Below are 22,665 nucleotides of genomic sequence, written 5' to 3' on the forward strand. Positions count from 1 at the left end.
AGAGCAGAAAAAAGAGGAAACGAAGGAGACAAAAATAAGAAAGGAAAGAAAATGCAAAATCTGTGCAAAATTGCCATACCACCAATCCTTCCTTTTTATTAGGTGCTGAGGAAAAGGAGCAAACAGTCCCTTAAGGGTCTCATTTGAGCACCCTGGATGATGTGGGATGTTATGTTGATGTTTAAGTGGGGATGCACCAAGTTCTCTGCAAGCTTAGCAGTAATTATAGTGTAATTTGCCATTATATGGCCTTTTCTACTTTTGAAATCTTCTCAAGCTCTCTACTGTAGCTGCTCTTCTGAAATCCTGCCATGTCTATCTTTGGAAAGAGACTCAGTTGATACAAGGAATATATGAGTTAACATCAGAAATATCTGTGAATAATGATATGGAAGTTAGAGTCCCATAGTCCCAAGACTGCTCTGAAGTCTACTTAGTAACGCAGAACCGAAAAGGATTTGGATATTAATCTAAAACTCTACAATGAACATCCAGTAATAAATATCAGATGTTACTTTGATACAGACAGGTGTGCACAGCTCTGCCAGCTTTTCTTCCTGTTGAAGTATGCCATGAAATCCATGATTAACCGTGCATCTAAAACCTGCAGCTAAAAATGTATTTTGTTATATATCCTAAATGTCTTAAAATACTAGGAAGTCTCAAAAAAAAAAGGAAAAAGAAAAGATAATTCTTTGTCTGTTTAAATGACAAATTTAACAGGTTTTGTTAAAAAGAAAGGAAAACCTCAAATGAAGATGGACATTTAAACATACACAAACCCTAACTACCCTTACTAGAAATCCAGAAATTTGAAAATTTTTTATACTCTTCTTATTTTTTTTCTCTTATTAGAATTATCCTTCATTTTCTGGAGGTTATAAATTCATCTCATGTCACTGTAAAAATTTTAGTCTTGTACTCAATATACAAATAAAACTAAACTAATACCTATTGGCCATTGTCTATACTGAGAGTCCATAATATTGCCTTCAAGGTGCCTCTCTAATGATCATATTCTCTTTGATCAAGTAGAGGGTTCATGCTGTCTGCTCTCCATTTATTCTTCTCCTGCATTTCCAGCCTTTTAAGTCTTAAAGTTAGCCATGACTTTCAAAAACAAATGTATGGGAAAAAAATTCTCTTTGGAGTGAATGTACCATTCCCTCAAACTGTCTGATCTCAGCCTTTAAGAAATTTTGTAAGCATAATTTGAAGTATTACTCAATCTAAAAAGCTGAGGAATTGTTACCAAAGATTGAGAATTGGTTTTGGACTTCAGGCATGAAATTTAAGTGCTTCCACTGCAGTGCTGTGATGCCAATATTGGGTAAAGGAGTTTATGTGCAATTTAGCACTGAGTAGCCACAATAATTTAACTTGAACAAACAAGCCGATTTTGCCTACTCTGACCTCTGAATCTAGGAATTTTATACTGTGTTTATGTTCTTGTAGAACTTTTCAGAGATCTTTCATAGCATGAAACCACTGCACATCAGATTTTCATTCAATCCTTATTTTTGTACCTTAATCTAGTTTTTGCCTTTTTATGTTAGTGGCTTTACATAAACATTTAAATTGCCTATTTTCTGTTCTGTCTGATATGATTACACTACAGTTAGCTTGCAGGTAAATAGATAAATAATTTCAATGTGTACATACAATGGGCCATGATGACCAAATCATATTCTAGATGCTCAATGTCAGGTTTTATTTTTACTTTCATTGTCAGTTCTTATTAAGATAAATTATAATCATTTCCATACATCTGGATGGCATGTGGAGAGTTCTCATTTCACAAACTACCCCAACTAAGTCAGGCAATTTAGATGTCAATAAAAAAATTGCTGCTTATTTCTGGTTTTATCATTGGTTGTAATTTATACCGAGAACTGAAATGTTAACACATGTAGCTGAGTTTATTTTAATAGTATAATTAGAGTAATGAACCTTGTGGAAATACAGTGGTGCAAATGCTAATATAATCTCAGCTGCTTACATTCCCAATTAGGTATTTAAAACAAATACAAAGACTGAGCTCTGTGCTTTGGCAGTTTCCCTTCTGTTTCTGTGTCAGCTAATGTTAGTCTAAAACAGCACAGGTACCAAATTTCTATTTATAATTATTGTTTCAACAGGATTGTAGACTTATAGAGGGGTTTGCGTAGGTTTACATGATATTTAATCTCATTCTTGAAAAAGTTGGAGTTCAAAAGATTTGTAATGGAAGAATTTATATTAGAAACTGTGTTGACTTAACTGGACAAAATTAATCAAATTCAAGTATACCATACATTTGTATGCTACATGGTTGTGTTTAAAAAAAAAAGTATATACTGACTTTGGTACTTTATACCAGATGAGTTTAGATGCTTTCAAAATTTATATCTTGCTAATGTAAGAAACATAATACTGAAGCTGTAGTAGTGCTCCACTTCACAGGATTAATGATGGTGGCATATGGCAGGGAAAAAAATCCAATTTGTTTTTAGGTTACTGCATATTTGCAGGTCTACTCTGTTTATCTCCAGTTGCTGCAACAACAAACATGAATTCCCATAAAGTCTTTCTTAGAGTCACATTCTTATATCTAACTATAATATGCTGAATAAATACTGCTGAAATTGGTATGCTTTTGTTAACTTTTGAAGAACATACGTTTTCTGTAGTTCTAGTTTTCTCTGCTACGCAAACCCTCATTTGGGAAATTGTTTCTGGAATTGTGTCTAAAGGGATCTTTTGTGCCATGTGTTTATGTAAAAAATAAAATAAATTAAAAGGCACTGTGAGGAGCCTGGTTTCAGGTTTGACTCAGTCTGTTCATCCAGCCTTGAATTTGCTCTCAGTGATTTTAGCTTTGTATGCCTTGGTTAACCTACCTCTAACATTTGTTAAAAAGCAAAATCCCCATGAGCACCATATGCCATGTTAGAGATGAGCAGTCTTGCATTAGCAGAACTTGTAGCCTTTGTTTAATAAGATTATTTACAATTTTGACTGGTAGTTTATATATCTGTTACATTATTTTTCTATAGGTTAGGATTAGTAATATTTTACAGATTTGAGAGCCTAAGTGGAATAAATTTAAGAAATGTCAAACCATGCATAAAGGTGAATCTTGCATTAATAATTTGATATAAATTCAGAATGTGAGACAGTAGAAAGCAGCATTTCAAGAAAAATGCTGTGTCAAAACTATTGATAGAGCAATTATTTTGTAATCACAAGTATATGGAGACATTGGGATGAAATAACCACCTTATTTTGTATCATGTGTTGTCTTTGTATTAATTTAGATTATTGTACTTTGTGTAGATATTGTTTCAATATTTTAATATTTTTTATATTTAACCGTATAAACCAAACACCTGTTGTTACTACTATGTGTGCTCTTGTGCAAGCGTTGCATGTACATCCAAATTCTGAATTGTCTTTGGACATTGCAGAGGAGTACACCTGCATCAAAGAGCTATTGGGCATCACGTAAAAAAAAGGAAGAGTAGACACAACACCTTCCTTTCCTGCTCAAGTATTTTGTTGGTTTTCCCTTAAATGTAGCATTCCCTATTTTATATTTGCTTTCCTTATCTCTTCCCCATTTAGAGTTACGCTCTTCAGTAGCTTCACTTTGTAGCTCAAAAACAATCTCTCCAAAATAAGTTCATCAACTCACAAGTGAAGAAGACACAAACTTGTTTTCTGTCACATCAGTTTTCTATGTGTCAAAACTATAATTCTGATAAACGTAATGTAGTGAAGCCATACAAGTATTTTTCCTTTTTACTATTAATATAACTATTAGTTTGGTTCTTCATGCAACTATCAAACCATCTATAATTTCTTTATAATTATTTATCAATTTTACAAATCTGAGAGTGCCTTCAACATTTTTTTTAGTGAACAGAAGGAAAAGAGGGATTGAATCAATATTTTAAAGTTTGTTTTGTTTTATTTCCTGTGACTACATGACCTAATAATGATCAGAAAATTGTAGTGCAATTAATGGAGCACAACATGGTCATTAGATTAGTGTGCCACTGTTGTGGACTTGTAGAGATTTTTGTCATGCAAATGTCTGACTCAAGCTTCATTTGATGATTTGTGCTGTCAGAATGCTTTATGTTGTTTTTCTTCTCATGGTCTGTTTACATTTGTTACATTGTATCTTAATGTCTCTAGGTGGTTCCAAAGTGGAAATGCTACTAGGACAGTTTCTCCTACTCCTTCATCTGCCTTGTAGGAGAAAATGTATGACTGTTCTGTTAACAAAAAAACCCAAGGAAAAAAAATAAAAAAATGCTGCAAATAAATTGGTAAATGAAGATTTTAAAGTGGAAGAAATAAGTTAGTTTTGCTTTTCTGACCCTTTTGATGAAGGGCTCAAGTGTGTAGGTAACTTTTGAGCAGATGAGGAGTTCTTTTAAGCACCATTGCCCCCTTATTTACTTTGAGGTGTTATGTGTGGATGGAAGTGCTGTGATCACTGAAAGGTTTTTGTTTAAAAGACATGTGTGGTCTTGCCAGTCTTGCTAATTTGGACAAAGTATTTTTCATGCCATGCCTTGAAATGAATTCTGAAAAAAGTAGTGCTATTGACTTGGGTGATGTGAGTTTGACTCACTGATACATCCTGTGGGGTTTCACTGTAAAGCTGATCTTTAAAAAAACCCAAAAAACCAACAAATCAAGTGCATTGTCAATGCAAGAATAATCCTGAAGATTGATAGAGAGTTCAGGTATAGAAACATCACTGACTTTTCATACTATCCTGTCAGTACCTCAGAAATCCATTCTTCAGGATCCTTTTTCATAATTTCTGGTTGAATATTCAGGTTGAATATTTGTTTACCTTTTCTCTCTAAAAGTGTCTTTAAGAGGATACTGTGAGTAAGCACGAAACAGAGGAGACTAACTCATTGCACAGAGGCTATCAAATGGAAATTGTCTTCAGTTAATTAATTTAAGATTCTGAATTTAAAAAGAGCATTTAAATTTTTAATTTCCTCTTTTTTGTTTTATTAAAAAATGTTAAGATTTAAAGGTAAAAGCATTTGGTTCACATGAAATTATTGAATTCTCTATCCATCCCCTCATTACAGGCTGTTCATTACATGAGATGACCCCACTTTTCACTTGCACAGAAGGAGTAGCGAAGACTGTGGCATTCTCTCCTAATTCAGAAATTAAAATTTTAAGTTGAACCTATTCAGCTTCAGTTAACTAGCAGAAAAGATGTCTTTTCTCAGATGTGTGGTGGTTCTTGGAGTTTTTACTACACAGAAATCTTGGCCTTTTTCAAGAATGGATGTGCTGTCATCTCACAGCCTGTTCATTCTTACTTTTGGCATGTTTGATTCACCTAGGCATTTTGTTTTATGGAAAAGGGATAATAAATCAGGTAAATCTTGAAGTTATTTGAAACTGTGCTATCCTACTTCAAGGTAAAGATGGTTTAAAATATAGTTTCTGTAATGATCATGATAAAATATGAAATCAACAGGATTTTCTATGTTGCAAATTATTCAGATAGTAATAATTTGTAATCTTAATGTTCCAGAACCCTGGGGCTGCTGGTGAAGCGGTTGGAGAAGGGTGGAAAAGCTGAACAAGAAAACCTTTTCCGTGAGAATGATTGTATTGTCAGGATTAATGATGGAGACCTGCGGAACAGGAGATTTGAACAGTGAGTGTTCTTACCAGACATTACGTTGCATTATTTGATCTTTAACACTGCACCTTGGAATAATTTTAATTGGGAATAATAATAATAATTGAGGAAGGTAAGGATAAAACCTCTAAGCTTGCCTTTATAATAAAGAAAAGATCCACTTAGGGACATTATTGGCTTTTATATAGCCAGACTAAAAAAATCAGGATAATTATTGTCATTTAAATATGTACAGTTCCCATTTGATTGTTTTTATATGTGATAGATTTTTTCTTCTTATATTGGTAATCTGTTCTTCTTGAAATTCCCATATGACTTTTGCTCTTATACTTGCAATGCACCATGTTCAATATAAATGTACAACTTGAAGACTTTATTTTTTTAAATATTTTAAAAATATGTGGTGTTTTGATTGTGTGAGAACCAAAGGTGCTGTATATGCAGAAACTTCCTGGAGAAATTTGAGAGATAATTACTTGTTTAGTTGTTTTCTGGAGTTGGTAGAATCTTGAAATGAATCAGAAAGACTTTTAAGAGGGAAATTAGATTGCAGTTCCCACTCAGGTAAGAGAAAGAGAAAAATAGAAATGAGGTATGCAGGTAATGAGTGACTTCATGGATGATAATATTGTTCTGAAATCCTTAACGCACTGAGGGCCAAATATCATTTGTTCTGATCGCCTTATACTTAATATATATTTGAAATGTGGTTTTAATTTCTTTGACTCTAACCTGAATTGAAACATAATGCTGTACCATATGGTTGAAAGTAGCTTTTCTCTGCTTGTCCTAAGGTTCTGAATCACAGTTGGTGAAATGTGTGAAGAGACTTTGTTGACTTTGTGTATTTTGGATTGTGACCTTGAGCCCAGTGTCTGTACAGGATTGAGCATTTTTTTCCTATTTCTTAATGTTTTATTCTGATAGACTACTGGCTGAAAAAAATTGAAGTGTAAGTTAGACTGGTTGTAAGACTGCATATAATCAAAAAATTGTGGAATACATAGTCTTTTTATAATTAGTAATTTTCATTCTAATAATTCTGTTGTCACTGTGGTAGCAGTTATCACAATTATTGCAATTATCAGGGTTTAAAACAAAAGGACGCCCCAGTCTTGCTGTAGAACTGTCTGCATTTCAAGACTGTAGTTGAAATTTTTGCTTTTCTGAATCCAGTATTTGCTACATTAGTCATTAAGCATATTTAACCATAGTGTTGGCCTAAAGCAGTAAACCTTAGCGAGAAGCAGACCAAATAGGCTCGTGAACAGATTCAAGTTTTATGGTTTACGCTCGAGTGCAATGTGTCTGTCAGCTCGCGTCGCTTAATTAACATTAGTAATTATGCTTATAATGTCTCGTAGTCTGCCAGTCCTAATTTGCTGATTTTCTGTTCATTTCAAAACCTAGAGCCCAGCATATGTTTCGCCAAGCCATGCGCACGCCGTTCATTTGGTTCCACGTGGTCCCCGCGGCGAACAAGGAGCAGTACGAGCAGTTGTCCCAGAGCGAGAACATGTACTACTCCAGCCGCTTCAGCCCCGATTCCCAGTATGCTGATGGGAAAAGTATTAACAATTCTGGACTTCACACATTGCAAAGAATGTCTAGAGCGGGCAACCACTCTGACCAGACAGACTCCTACTCGCAGCTACCTCACAGTGTGAACTCATCAGGGAAACCACCCTCCGGCCTGGTACCGTCACCTCAGAAAGTTCTCACCTCCACTGCAAACAGTGGCTATAACACCAAAAAGATAGGGAAGAGGCTCAGTATACAGCTAAGAAAAGGTAAGGCACCAGAGTTCTCCTCATACAGCAGGAGATGTGCATGTAGGGTGTGTGTGCGTGCACAGTGCCGCTGTCCTGGGCAGGAAGGCTGGCATGAGCACAGGGGCTGCAATGGGTTGATTTTTGAAGTCAAGGCACTGAGTTGTCCCTGAGAGCAGGCCAGGACACCCACCCTGCATTCAGTGTGTGCAGCATTCGTGCAAAAGGTCATTTTAAAGAGTGCTTAAGCATTTTTTTCTGTTTCTCAGCTAATAATGTAGTGCAGTAAATGCCTCAAATTCTGTTGGCCAAGACTCAGGGAGTGGTGAACTATTTAATATAAACAACTAAGCTAAAATGGCCCATGTTCTTACTTCACAGTTATGACTTTTCAAATTGAGTTTTGGCTTTAGATTTTAAGACTGTTTTGGATCCAGTTGGTAAATTGGACATTCTAATTTCCAGCTAAAGCTTTCATTTTTTTCCACTGAGACATTAAAACCTTTGGTTGAGATGTAATATGATATTTCCTGTCTTGGCCCTTAAGCTAATATAATTTGAATGGGGGTAAGAGACACTATTTAAAGTAGTGTGTGCTTATCTCAACATCTGTGTTATATGTGCACATGTAAGATGCATTGGTACATCCATGAAATTTTTATAATGTGAGAAAATTTGATATTATTTTGTAGTTAATGTGTAGATACTTTTAAGATAGTTTGAAGTATAATAAAACTACATTTAGGTGGCAGTATTCTTAGCTCTTGGGAAATGATTTTGAAAAGGATTATACATCCTGTAAGCTTTATGGTATTCAAATGAGCATGTTTAAGATTAGCTATAATTCAGTCTCTACCAACAAAAATAGTATTCACATTACACAGCAGAACATCAGAACATTTACCCATATGACAGTATTCTCCATGAACTTGGGGTACATTCCCCTTAGGATACTCTATGTGCTTAATGTTAACAATATTTATTAATTAATCTTTTTATTGAAAGTCATTGACGACAGTGCATTGAATGGTAGAGATTTTACAGTTTCTCAGGTACCAGGCTACTTGTCACATTATCATTATGCTTTCCTTTCTATGAACTTTGCATGAACCACCAGATTGCTTCTTTCTGGTTGCTGAATTTTAAGCTCTACAAACTTAGATGACATACGGTTGAGCTGACAGTTTGCTTCTGTTGTTGATGCTCCTTCAAGAATTTCTCTAGGCCATCAGCTCAGAGCAGCCTACTTGGAAAAACTTCTGGGTTGAGTAAGGAATCAGTGTGCTTATAAATATGTTCTCAGTCACTACAGTGATTTTTACCTGTGGGTTTTTTTTTCTGTGGAAGTCTTTGGAGATATTACTTGGACAGTACATAAAAGAATTCTCAATCAGAAGTGGAAATAAGCATTTAATATAATTTAAAAAGCACCAACAAATAAATATATCATTTGGGACCACAATATTTTGTGTCCCAAACAAATAGGGTGTTATAGCTCCTCATAAGATGCAAGAATATAATTTTGGTATGTTATGGATTTGTGACTGATATGATGTTATATTTGGTCATCTTGCACTGGATACTGTTTGAGAAATAATCCCCCCAGGGGTATAATGTAATTTATCCTTTCTGGCACTGATATCTTAGGTGAGTTTGGAGTAAAGAAGATGCATGCTACCTGGTGATGACAAATGATCTCTAAGATACTTTAACATCTAGTTCATACCAGAGGAGTTTGATGGCTCTTTTTGAAGAACTTTGAAATATATTTAGAATATATTTCAGAAGTTTAAAGGGAATTTTTTTTCTAACAGTCAGCTTATTTGAGAATACTACTTATGGTGGGATGACACCTAGCTCAGGTTATAGGTAAAGGTAGAAACTGTTTTATGCATGGTAAAAATAAAGAAAAATGTGCATAAGGAAAAATGCCTTATATCATTGCTGTCTTTCATTTGTTAGTATGCACCATAAAAAGAACCATGTCCTCCCATTTTGATTTATATTTGATCACTCTGAGAACATACATATGGAGCAATAATTGCAGCAATATGCTTAAGGGTGCTCCAAGTATTTTGTTGTAAATATGAGTTCAATAGGGATGTTGATTGGTTTTGGTGATTATTTCTAAGATGTTGTAATAATACAGGCTTTATAGATATTTAACAAATGTTCTTATTTGTAGTTGACAGGCAGCAGTTGTTTCACCAGTTAGCATCATTATTTTAAAAACTCATTGTGGGGTGCATTAAGGCATGCAAGGTGTCATCTTGAAAATCAGTTTTCATTTAACCTATACATTCTGATAAGGGATGTAGTGTGTGAGAACTGACTTTTCTTCAATACAGACAGACCTTCTTTATTACAGCTGTATTTTTATATATTGCATAAGCTTTATGATATAGGATGACAATCTAGAATAACCCTACAGTATGTGCTTCTGTAATTATGATTTCTTAATATTTATTGCTGATTTGGCATTTTAAAATAACCTGAACTTTCATGGGATTTAGCTCTTTAATAAAGTCAGAAGAGAAGGTCAGTCATGTGTTTTAGTCCATGAGGAATGTTTGTTGGCTTTTCTAAATGAAAATGGATATCTGTTTATCTTGCCTTAAAGGTCAAGGCCTGAACTTTTAGCATATAGATGTAGGGGTTATTGCTGATATTCTAATGCCATTAAGGCTGTATAGCAGTCTAGCTTAATAGCTCACACAAAATAAGATAATGCAAGACATGACAGTGAGCCCATGTTTATATACATTTTGGTGTGAACTGATACACAGTAAGTATAAATAAATAAAAATAGTTCTTTGCAGCTAATGAAAAAAGAAAATAAGACTACTGATACAACACCCAGAGTGTTAGGACAAACTTTGACCTCATATGCCCCAGGACACTCCCAGAGTGTTCCTTCTTTGCCTGTAAGTGTTTGAGCCAATGCAACTGAGAGGAATTTAGCCCATCACTTATAAATAATAAATGACCAATTATACAGCAAATGACTGTAAGGCTCAGTCTTTGAGCACTTAGTAACTTACAGCATTTAGCCCGATACTCACTAAAGCATTCAAAAGACAATTTTTCCATTGGACATTGTGCTACTCAGATTTCACATCTACTGCTTTTGATACTGCTGTACTAAGACAAACCTGAAGTACTTGGTCTGGAAATTAGCTTAATCTTATTCAATTGCCCTTCAATATAATGTTCATTGCATCATGTGATTTCTATCTATAACTACATGTTTGTATAGCTAAATTAAATATAGAATTCTGGAAGTAAAATGTCATCACTGAGCTCATGTTTCTTAAGTTGGTCCTAGTTCCACCAAATATTTTGTTAACTTTTTGTCTGAAGTATTCAGTGCATCAGGTCTTCAGTCCACATCTCCCCACTTCCAGAGGGTGACTTAGCCACCAACCATGGGAGTTATGATTATCTCTTCCTTTTTGGCCTCTCTCTTGCAAAACAAGAAAAAGAAAGGGAAAGAAATGAGTGATAGAACTGTCAGGAAAACTGTAGCAGTTACCAAGTCCATCATAAACAGGACATTCTCTGTTCTATAAGATGAGTCCTGAAACAAACGAGGCATCTCTGCACAGTGCAGGAGAGAAAAGTGGGGTAAATTGTAGATGTGAGCAGGATTAGGAGACTTTGCTTGTCAGAGTTTCTTGTGTTTCTGTTTGGCTTGGTGGCGTTGCTGAGGTTAATAATGCCACATCTTGCATACAGAGCTGATCTAAAACTCTGCAAGTCCCACCAGGGCACTGGGCATTCCATCTGTGGCACAGTGGCACTCAGCCCTGCTGCACCCAAGTTCCTTTCTGCGAGAAGTCATTACAGACACAAATAAGTTGCCATGGATAGTTTGGGAGTATGCTAATTTGAAATGGCATTGTATTTGCTCTGGAGTGGAGCACATCTATGGACAGTTGCCTGCTTTGCTTGGGTTCTTATAGGAGGGTGTACAAGACAGAACCCTGAATTTGTCTGTAAGATATCCTGCATCATGTATCTGAAGTGTACAGATTTATATGCATTTTTCATTATACTCTCCTGTTTTCCCTACACAGTTTCTTGAGCCAGACTCTGAACTGACATTTTAAATTTTTGTTTAAAATTTCTTTTGAAGTGATATGTTCACTTAAAATTCCTGTTCAGATGCAGAAAACGTGTTTGCCACTTTTGAAATGAAGCATGTAGATGCCTAAATTACTTCAGTGACCTTGAGAAATTCAAAAGTGAAGCAAATAATTTTGAGCATTATTAGTCACTGAAGAAGCATAAACTGCATCAGGTTTCATCTTTTCATTTTTTAAAACCACTTCTGATCACCATTAGCAGGCTGTAGCATAAGGGGAAAAGAACATTTCTATTAGGTTGATCAAAGATCTTCTTGAGTGGTCTGAGCTTTGCTTGGAGAAAAAAAACTCACTTGTTCCAAATCACTCAACTACATAAAAATGGGCATGCAATTAGTCTTGGTTGTGCCTGTGCTGCAGAAATTTTGTAGACAGCTGAGCAGTCAGCCTTCTAAGCAGTCATTTGCATGTACAGTAAGCCTGACTACACATGCACAAATTCTAAAAAATATAGAGTTTAAACTAGGAGCAGTAAAATGGCCTTGGTTAGTTAAGTGGTGCCCCTTGCAGTAAGAACGTATTTGCTGTCAAATATTAAATGAGGTTCAGTCCTTAAAAAAATGCTGGTTTCCAATGTGGAACACTAGGATTATTAACTCAGCAGTCATCCATCTGTATCTGAACCTCCAGAAAGAGTCTCCTGTGAAAAAACACAAGAAGTTGAAGTGCTTGGAAGGACAGTGTCTGCTCTGTTGTCGGAGAACTTTTGGCCCCTCTACTTAGTTTTATTATAATGTTATCTCTCTCCTTATTCTCCATCTCAGTATAATCTACTGCTTTCATTAAGTGACACTGCTTTATTTTTTAATTTTTGTGTCACACACTTTTTCTACCTGCAACCACCCTTGCTTATTGTTTTAGGAGAGGGAGTTCTTTGTCTTGCATGAAGAATCTACACTTTCCCCTATAACAATCCTTTATTCTATCTGAGGACTGTTCACCCACATGAGTTTTCCTTGTTAAGGTTGCTCTGAAATGTTCTCTGCCTTTCTTGAATAAGTACTAAAATATGTGGTACCCAATTGTCAGGTTTTAGATGTTTTCTGTTGTTTTAGAAATGAAATTTTCTTGTTGTTGTTTGTTTGTAGTTATTTTTTTAAATTTAGAGAGTTCTGTAATGAACTCCCTGAGAACTCATATGCATTTTCTTAAATTAGACTTGAAGGAAGAGCATGATTTACTTTTAGCAGTCCTGAAAGGCAAGACAAGAGAAGTATTCTAAGATGTTGACAGTGTAGGTCCTTCAGTTGTTCTTTACTGGTCTCTCTGAACCAGTGTCCTTTTGAGAAGGATGAAAACACTACAGAGGTGATCTTGGCTTTTTGTATTGTATCCTGTCTGTATTTCTACCCAGGAGCACATTTTACTGCTAAAAATTTAGGCAGTTGGTGCTGAATGAGGAGTGCACAACTTTTTTTAAAGGATAGCCTTAGAAAGACAGAAATGTTATGCCAGACACATTCTTTCCATAATCAAGAAAGTAATCCCAGCACTGGCGAGAAATTAAATACTTCTTCTCTGGGAGATAGGAGTCTAGTCACCTGTAGTAAAATTTAATAAAATTTTTAACATTCTGTCAGTTTATGATCAGACTGCTTCCAAATGAAATTATCTTCATTCTGAAAATATGTTTAATTAAATTATAGGAATGGATTTCCACTTCCCCTTACCTTAAAGCTACCAGAAGTTTTTTCTTCCAAATCAGCACCTGACACATCAAATCTGCCACTTTTCTGTTTGTACAAAATAAATCTTTTACCATTATAACTGCCCTTTTTATTTTTTTCAAACTACTTTGTCTTCAGCTCGGAGCTGGCTTGAGCTTTTGAGGGTAATGAGACTTTAGAAGGTGTATTCAGCATCACGTTCAGGAAAAAAGGAGAACTCTAACTTGTCGAGAGAGCTGTTGATTTATCAAAGAAGCCTAAGAATTTGAATTACACAAATTAGTGGGTAATTTTTAAATGTTATGAACACTTGGTGTAATTTGATCATTGTCAGAGGTGATATCTGTAGAAGGAAAAAAATGTTTGCTACCCTATCAAAATTTTACCCTTTTTAAAATCTAGAAGAGATTAAGGTGAACATAGCTCAAAAAATCGAAATATTGCGAAGTAAAGCTCCTAGCTTTGTGTAGGATGACTCCTGTGTTTTCTAAAATATGGAAATTTCTTCTGTTTTCTATTCATTGTGGTTCTGCCTGTATGTGTGTCCAGTCTCTCCTGTATTACTAGCATAAATCAGAGAAGACTACAATATGTTTGCACAGTTCACTCATTATTATAATGCAGTTTTGCACCCTAAGAACTGAAAACATTTTAGCAGCAGGAAGATATTAAGATCTTATATGTATTTCTATCAACAGGAGAATGGAAATGAATGGAGTGGAGAGAACTAAATCAAGTTATGTGTATAAAAAAGAAAAAAAATTAAAATCAATTCAGTCACAGAAGTCATATTTATTTTTGTCCTCGGTTGGATGTATCCATTTATTTCCAGTGTTGTGAACATCTAATTTATATATAATAAGCATAGTAGTTTATGAAGCTGTATCATCCAGCGAATCACAGCTATGGGGCATGAATAGCCAACTGAAGCAGAGAAATGGTAAAAAGGAAAATTACACCCAAATCTGCCTCATGTAAAGCTGCACACAGCAGCACAGTAAAACACAGCCCAGTTGAGGCCTCTTCTTTCTACAGAAACAAGTAATTAGAATTTTCTTCTGCTAATATCTGGGCACAGTGTGGATTTGAGACGTTCTGCAGGCTTTGGTAAAGACTTTCTGGAGATTTGACAGCAGAAAATGCCACAGTCCAAATTTATATCCTGTGTGCATTTGTAATGTGAACATTTCAACTTCTGTTTTTTCCATGGGGGTTTGAAGTGCTGTGTGTGAACCAGACATCTGTAATGATGCTGTAATCAGGCAATAGGGATTAAGCTTATTAATAATGAAATATTGTCCTGGGAGTGCACTTGTGTTCTGATATTACTTTAGAAATTTTAGCAGACAAAACCTTTACTTAAAGAAGTATTCAACACTGATCCTTATAATAAGAAAAAGATAAATTCTATAAAAAACAGAGATGTGACTTAAAAAAACCTTATTCAGATCATCTTCACATACTGCAGGGAATTAAAGAGCTCTATGAATGTTTGAAGCATCATTAAAATTGGAGGTCTCCTAAGTAAAATATGGTTGTTATGAGATCTAGTATATTTTTTATCTCTATGTAATAGCACACATAAATATATTTGCCTAAAAGTGGATGAAGACTTTCAAATTTAAATGTCAACTGTCTCAAATGCTGCAGAAGACAAGGAAGTTGTCCCAAAATAATTAGCCTAGAGGAACTGATCCATGTTTCCTGAACAATAAGATCTATGTGCCCTCACTGCGTGTACAGGGGCACCTAGTTATGTGAAGATGAAGATTTTAAAAGCTTGTGTCACACCCAGTCCTGTCACCTGTGTCAGTTTACTTCTTACCATGATTTCTGTCTTGATAATACAATATATTGTACTAAATTTTAATCAAATGCAACTGTGCAGATTTCAGAAATCTGTATGTTGGATAATGGTTACTGTATTTGATTCCTGCTTTCTTTTCATGTGTGAATATTGTTCTGCTCTCTAGGAAAGTAGGTCTAGTAATTAAACATAGGCAACAGAAATTATTTGATTTATAGAAATGAAGTAACATTGTGGTGGACACGAGGTGCCCACCAAGGAGCTCTATTACTCACTCTCCTCAGCTGGACAAGGGAGGCAAAACACAGCAGAAAGCTTGTGGGTTGAGATAAGACCAGGGAGAGATCACTCACCAATTACTGTCACTGAAACCAACTTGACTTTGCAAAATTAATTTAATTTACTGCCAATCAAGTCAGAGTAGAGTAATGAGAAATAAAACCAAATCTTAAAACATGTTCCCCTGACCCCTCCCTTCCTCCTGGACTCATCTTTACTCATGAATTCTCTAGCTCCTCCTCCCAGCAGTGCACAGGGATGGGGAGTGGGAGATGGAGTCAGTCCATTAAGTGTTGTCTCTGTCACTCCTTTCTCCTCAGAGGGAAGACTCCTCGTGATCTTGTGTTGCTCCAGAGTGGGGTCTTTCCTATGGGAGACAATCCTTTGCTGGCATGTCCAGGGTGAACCTTACCCACAGGCTGCAGGTCACCAAGAACTGTTTCAGTGTGGGTCCCTTCCATGGGGTCAGTCCTTCAGGAACGGGCTGCTCCAGCATCAGTCCCCCACAGGGTCACAGATCCCACCAGCAAACCTGCTCCAGCATGGGCTCCTCTCCATGGGGCCACAGGTCCCTGCCAGGAGCTTTCTCCAGTGCAGGCTTCCCATAGGGAACAGCCTCCTTTGGGCATCTCCCCGCTCTGGTTTGGAGTCTTCCACAGGCTGCAGGTAGATCTCTGCTCCACCATGGACCTATATGGACTGCAGGGGGGCACAGCTGCCTCTCCATCATCTTCTCCATGGGCTGCAGGGAAATTTCTGCTCCAGCACCTGAAGCACCTCTTCGCTTTTCTTCTGCATTGACCTTGGGATCTGCAGAGCTCTCTTGCTCACTTGTCTCTGGCTGCTGTTGCACAGTTGGGTTTTTTTTGCTTCTTAAATACATTAACACCTCAAATGGTTCAGTGATTGTGTGTCTTTCACACAGTTTGTGCTAAGCTTCCCAGGGCTTGTAGCTGGTGACTGTTTCGTAAAAGTTTGGTTTCTGTCCCCATGACATTTTACAAAGGTGTGTGCTGTACAGCTTTTAGGGACCTCCCTGGTATTGCTGAGTCCCAACTGCAGGTTGCCATTGTAGGTCAGCTTAAATGTAGGTTGGGCCTGTGAATGCCTAGCGAGGCGACTAGAACTGTAGACATGCCTTGACAACCTCTGAGAAGTTTCAAATGCAAGCTGTAGGTGCTGACACTGTGTTGGGACGCTCTCCACTGTATGGCCAGCTATTTTCATGCTGCATTATGTGTCCCCAATAGACTTGATGTGTAATGTTGAGGGGGGAGTGGCAGGTTTTTGTAGAGTTTCGGGGTCGTTGGTAACATTGGATAGATTGCATCTAAGGGAGAATCACAAACAAGCTTTCTGTGTAGTAGGAAAGGCTCCTGTTTGTCCTAAGCTTGTGAATCCCAGAACTGCTGATATACTTCATTTCTCTGAAATACAGACAAGTCTCATTTGCTGTATTGACTGGACTCCCACTCTGGATTTCTCCAGGTCATTTTAAGTGCCTCTGTTTTGCTTCAATCTGTCTTGGCCAAGTGTAGTCAGTCACCTGGATGTACAGCAGGACCTCAGAAGTGGCAGCCTGGGTTTGCTCCCTGCCTGCATGACAGACAGTGGGGTGGAACCCAGCGAGAGCTGAGGTGAAGCCCAAGGAAAGAGGAACTGTTGACTGTAAACAGCCTGAGGTCCCCAGAACAGGAGAAAGAGACCACTGAGCTCCAGTACTGTCACCTGCCAGGGTCTACAAGTGAGACACACTGGCAGGGTCCACAAGTGAGCTGACAGAACCCCGTGCCCAGCAGCATTGGCTGACTGTTGCCAATGACAGAGCTGCAAAAGAGAAAGAAGGGATCATTGATGAGATCCAGATTGACAAGGGGGAAGACAGTGATAGGATATCAGATATGCTTTGTTCTGTTTCCTTGTCACTCAGCTCATCTGAAATAGAAAGTTGGAAATATGGCAATGACTTGGAAGTCATCAGAACAGCAAGTTGCAGGGAGTGCCTGCTGAACCACCTGTGCCCAGACTCAGTGCTTCAGCTACAGCTTTCTTGTAGATCTTTTGCTTTCTTTTTTTGTCATGAAGTAGTTGTTGCATTTTATATGTATTTTCATGGATTGTATCAGTGAGGTATACATACATTCTGCTTGGTAAAAATAATATGCAATGTAAAATGTGCATTTAAACTAATAATGTACATTCTTTATGCAGGTACAGAAGGCTTGGGATTTAGCATTACTTCAAGAGATGTCCCAATTGGTGGCTCTGCTCCAATTTATGTGAAAAACATTCTTCCGAGAGGTGCAGCTATTCAAGATGGGAGGTTAAAAGCTGGAGACCGGTTAATTGAGGTGAGGAAATATTACATGTTCCTTGTCTGTGTTTTGGCATGAGCCCACACACTATATCACTTCCAGAGGCTCATAGTGTTTTTTGGTACAGGGGAATTTTTCCCTCTTTTTTCTTTTTTTGGCTTTATTTTTTTATGTAAGAGATCAAGTTACTGGGCATTTTCAGTACATAACTCTTTGAAGAGCTGGACCCAGACATAATAAAAAACATAACTTTACATGCCCCTATGTGAATATAGTGTTACAGTCATAGTTGCTGTTTGGGAATATATTGAAGCAAAGTGATTGTTACCTAGTAAGTAAAATTAAATCAGCATGGAGTGACAGACCAGAAATTATTGAAGATGTTGCCAAGGATGGGAGGCAATACCCTGAAAAGATTTAGTGAATTAACTGAAAGGGACATAAGAGGAGGGAAGTCCTACAGAGAATCAAAGCCACTTTCCTCCTGAAGTAAGGATGTCCTCAAGGGAACTAAATTTCTCTTAGATAGATGCACTGCAGAGATCTTTCTGCAAACCTAGCTGGAGTGATAGAAGATGTTACCACCCACAGCTCTTCATTACTGTCCCTAAGCCAAATGACACCGGAGGTGCAGCTGAGTCTGTAACTGCCTCTCAGTGCTCTAACTTCACTTTACTGCAAAATTGGCCAAGTCAGCTTGAATTGTTGCTGGAGGATAACCCCTATAATTACTGTAATTCAAGGTAACCCAGATGACTCTGGTAGAAGGGGACTGAAAAGCATTTAAGAGTTCAACTATAGCATCTCTACTGTGTGAGCTGTGCTCTCTTATAAGGGGAAGGAAAAAAGTGGCTTGCTGACTTCTGGGCAACATGCTTCGTTGCTTTCTTGTTTCCTTGCTTAACCCTGTTAGTTAATTTGCCTTCATTTCCAAAATGTTTCTGAGCAGGCAAGCCTGAGATTACTCAATCTTTCTCTGCCTTCTCTCTTACTAAAGTTAGCTCACACAGTGGGAATTCCTGCATGTCTTCCATACCTGCCTGTCCTGATCAGTGACATGTGGAGGCAAAAGGATTGGACTATTGAACAGAGGCAGGAGTAGCAACCCCAGGGTTATATGGGGAAAGAATTACTTTCTGCTTTTGTCAAAATCCATTGTGCTGAATATATTTGTAAGCTATGTATAACACCAAAACATGTGGAAACAGGACCAGTTTGGGATCATACATTGATTTTGCTGAAAGATATTTATGCCACGTTCTTGTAAGAAATTAGTTGGCTTTAGAATGTAATGGACTATATGGTTGCTGCTGAAAAGGAGGGAAGTGTGAATGTCTGGCTTGTTATTTGTATTTGTATGGGAAGAATGACCATTTAATTAGTTCTGTTAAATGAAATCTGAAATGTGAGCTAATAAGCAGATTGCTCCAGTGAGAGTTTTTTAATACTGTCCCATATGATCCACATGACTTTTTGCTATAAGTGTCTGCTGGTTTCCCTGCTTTTAGAGTCTTACTGATGTCTAACATTTCCTTTGTTACAGGTAAACGGAGTTGATTTAACAGGCAAAACTCAAGAAGAAGTTGTGTCCTTGCTGCGAAGTACCAAGATGGGAGGAACTGTCGCCCTTTTGATTTTCCGACAGGAAGAAACATTCCATCCAAGGGAACTGGTGCGTAAAATAGAGAGCAGCTAAGAGATTTAGATGAGTATGAGCAAATGATTTGATCTTGTCTCCTGTTGGTAAATGTGCATGGCCAGCACTGAATATAAGAAAAATAGCTATTTTGCTTTATTTAGAACATTTTACTTTTGTGTTTTCTATTTTCTTCAAGATCTGCTGTTGGAATTAAGTATTTGTTGATAATGTATAAGTGAGAGCTTTATTTTGAGTGAAAATGTTTATTATAGGAGAAACTATTGCATAGACTTTATTTGGATGCATGCAGACAAGTGGATTATTTTATATCTTTCATAAAGAAAAATCTATGTTTGAAAGCCTGCCATTTGTCCCACTACCTGCTCAGTAATATGTTCTCAAACATAATATTGTGCCAAAATAGGATATGTAAATACCTTTCTATCAAAAAGTGGAAAATATAAGAAGTAGTAGCCTTTTTTGAATATAAATGCAATCTCTGGAATGGAAACCCTGCAGTTATTAATTTAGCAGGGCAATTCATAAGATGTTTCTAAGGAATTTACATTAAATAGGAAAAAAATTATGTTTCATACTGTACCTGATCCACTTGCATAATGTATATTGATATTTCTCTGATAATTATTCAAGATAACTTCTGTTATGAAAAGGTAGACTCTGAATGGTGGCAGTTTTACTTTGTTCTGTACTCAATTAAACTGCTGAAGTTATTTATTATTTGTATTATTGTAGTTCTATACAGCTCTAAAATAACTTACTTGGCTGCATTATTGTGAGAAGATAGACAAATATAAGTATGATGAATTAATAACTTCATTTTTCTATTGGATTTGTATTATTTTGAATGCAAATAAAATGATTTTTTGTTTGGCCATTTCAAGATATTAAACATTAGCCTTTTACTTTTCAAAACTACTATTAAACCTAGGAAGTCAAAGTGGCAGGGAAGGTTGCAAATGAACCAATTTTTACCTTAAAATTCTTGGAACATGCCTTCAAGTACTGAGGTGAAAGCTGTCATAAAGTGAAGAGAAATAAAAATTTGAAATCCTATTCCACCTTACCTTATCACTGTAACAGTGAAAGCAATCTGTTTATAAGTTCCTGTGGTATCATTTTCATGGCATTGCTATCTTTCATAAAGGTGAATGAAAACGCTTTTTGAGATTTCTAAATAAACTTAGAAAATGTCTTAATTTTGTGTATATTATTTCTGTGGTAAAGTGAGGGACTTTTAATAGACAATTTCACATGAGATTTTGTTTAAATACTTGTAAACAAATATACGGCATAAGTTTTGCAGAGATTTAATAGCAATACATTATCTAGTTTTAAAATAACAGCAAGTCAGCCCCTTTGAAGGAGTCCAAGCTCAGCAGCCTCTGTGCTGTGGCTCAGGCAATTCTCTCTCAACTACTTTGGCCAAGTCCAGTGTAGGGAGGCCAGACCTTGCTGTGGCTGTGTCAGGTACCAGGTGGGCTTTGCACTGTGTGATGAGATCAGATCTGAACTCTGGTGTGTTTTTCTGAAGCTCCAGTTGAACAAATGGTATTGTGAGGATCTGACAGTACATATGTGTGATGATCCTCTGTTGCATAAGGATTTGTTTGTTTGCATTCTGATGTGAAGAAGTCAGGTATGCACTGCTGACTGCTGTCAAAGAGCAGGAGCAGAATTGCTGGGGAAGGTGTTGAACTAAAAGTCATTTTAAAGGCTGTTCATTCTTCTCTGGTAAGAAGTAATCCTTAAGAAAATATAAAGCAAGTCTTTTCAACCAGCTCCTGTCACTGATTTTTACTGGCTTTTTGAAAAAAAAACTCAAACAAATAAAAAACCCAACCAACTAACCAAACAAAAAAGCCAAGAAAAAAAGAAAGAAAATAAATATTGAAGTAGGGAGGAGAATGACCTGAAATCATGCCCATTCATCTTTTTTACATGCAGACCTTCTCTGGCCACTTAGGAACAGTTTGTGTTTGCATCCTTCCCCTATTTCTTTCATATTTTCTACATTTGTGTGCTTTAAAGTATTAACTGAATGTGATATGTCTCAGAAGCCATATGTAGAAAATCATGTTATTTGATGTTATCCATCTTATTAAGGGCAGAACTTGCTGTTGCTTACTGAGAACACACAATATTAAAACCATTTTATATTTGCCAATGTTTGTATAGAGAGTAATCCCAATACAATAGGTGTTTAGATTTTATGTATTATTTTATGTTTTATTTATTTTATTTATATATTTTATGTTTTATTTTGTGTTTTGGGTTATGGCTTGTTGAATGATTTTTGAAAAAGAATAAATATCTTTGGGTTTCTTTTTAAGTAACATGAAGATACTAAATTTCAGGAAAGTTAAGAAGTTTGATATTGCTGTTATTATCTGTAAAAGGCTTATGAAAATATGTAATTGTAGCTAAAACTTAGGGGATTGTTAAACTGAGCCCATTTAGGTTGGTGTGGGATCTCTGAAGTTTGTGTGGATCAGGTCAGGTATGTGTGTGTGATGATCCAGTACAGCAGAGCATGATGAAAGTGTGGAAGCAGGGAATAAAATCAAGTTGGCAGAACTCAGCTTTTCTAATTAGTAGAATCTGGAAGAATGACCATGTTTCTTCAGAATACTGGGCATTTTATTCCTTCCACAGTTACCTAATGCCAGATAGGTGATGTACTAGGGCTTGTCCACACTGATGTGAGCTAGAAACACAATATCTCTTAAAAGCCTTCCCTCCCTGCCCATTCGTTTTACAAAAGGGCCAAGGATTACTCTGGTTAAGAAGAGCTGCTGAAGCACTCTGGTTACCTCACGTAACTTGTGAGGCATTTTCTTGGAGCTGCCACTGACTGTGGGAATACTCTGAAGGATTGACTTAGATTATTTAGCTTTTGAGCTGCATTCTCAGTATCAGCAGATACTGGCTGGCAGCATTAGTCTCCAGTACCCTAAGAATTAATATGCCCAATGGTATGTTGGGACCTTTACATTTTCCTTGTAGCTGTCTTCATTGTTTTTCCTACTGACTTTTGGCTTCAGGTTGAAGCTTACTGGATGTTTGTGTTACTGCTTTGCCACTACATTTTTGTGCTTTATCATTGGATTCTCCTGCAAAACCTAAAGCAAAAATGTCCAGTAAAACCTAGCATTTCATTAGGGCCCAGTAGAATGGAAAGAAATAGCTGGTTATCCCAAAAGTGATCAGCCAGCACCAAAGTGTCTCCTGAGTTCTCAAATAGGTTTTAATATAGGTAGGTGTGGGCTTGGAAGAGCCATGGTTCTGTATGTGTGTTTGCAGAATTGTTTGTGGGATGCATTTTCCCGTGATGTGTGTTTGCTTTATGTGTCTTGAG

At 36.7% G+C, this 22,665-nt stretch overlaps 1 protein-coding gene across 12 annotated transcripts in view; it reads left to right on the top strand.

Moving 5' to 3' along the window:
* The window catches only part of PARD3 (par-3 family cell polarity regulator), a 444,272-nt gene that overhangs the window by 233,852 nt on the left and 187,755 nt on the right, over window positions 1–22,665 (top strand). For all 12 annotated transcript variants that reach the window (XM_083880512.1, XM_083880506.1, XM_083880515.1 and 9 more), the window contains 4 exons: window positions 5,558–5,683; window positions 7,079–7,458; window positions 17,547–17,686; window positions 19,194–19,322. In XM_083880512.1, the coding sequence (XP_083736638.1) occupies window positions 5,558–5,683; window positions 7,079–7,458; window positions 17,547–17,686; window positions 19,194–19,322 (775 nt within the window). The remainder of the gene's footprint in view (window positions 1–5,557; window positions 5,684–7,078; window positions 7,459–17,546; window positions 17,687–19,193; window positions 19,323–22,665) is intronic.

Source organism: Zosterops lateralis, assembly GCF_965231275.1.
Source record: "Zosterops lateralis genome assembly, chromosome: 1".
NCBI classification, from domain to species: domain Eukaryota; kingdom Metazoa; phylum Chordata; class Aves; order Passeriformes; family Zosteropidae; genus Zosterops; species Zosterops lateralis.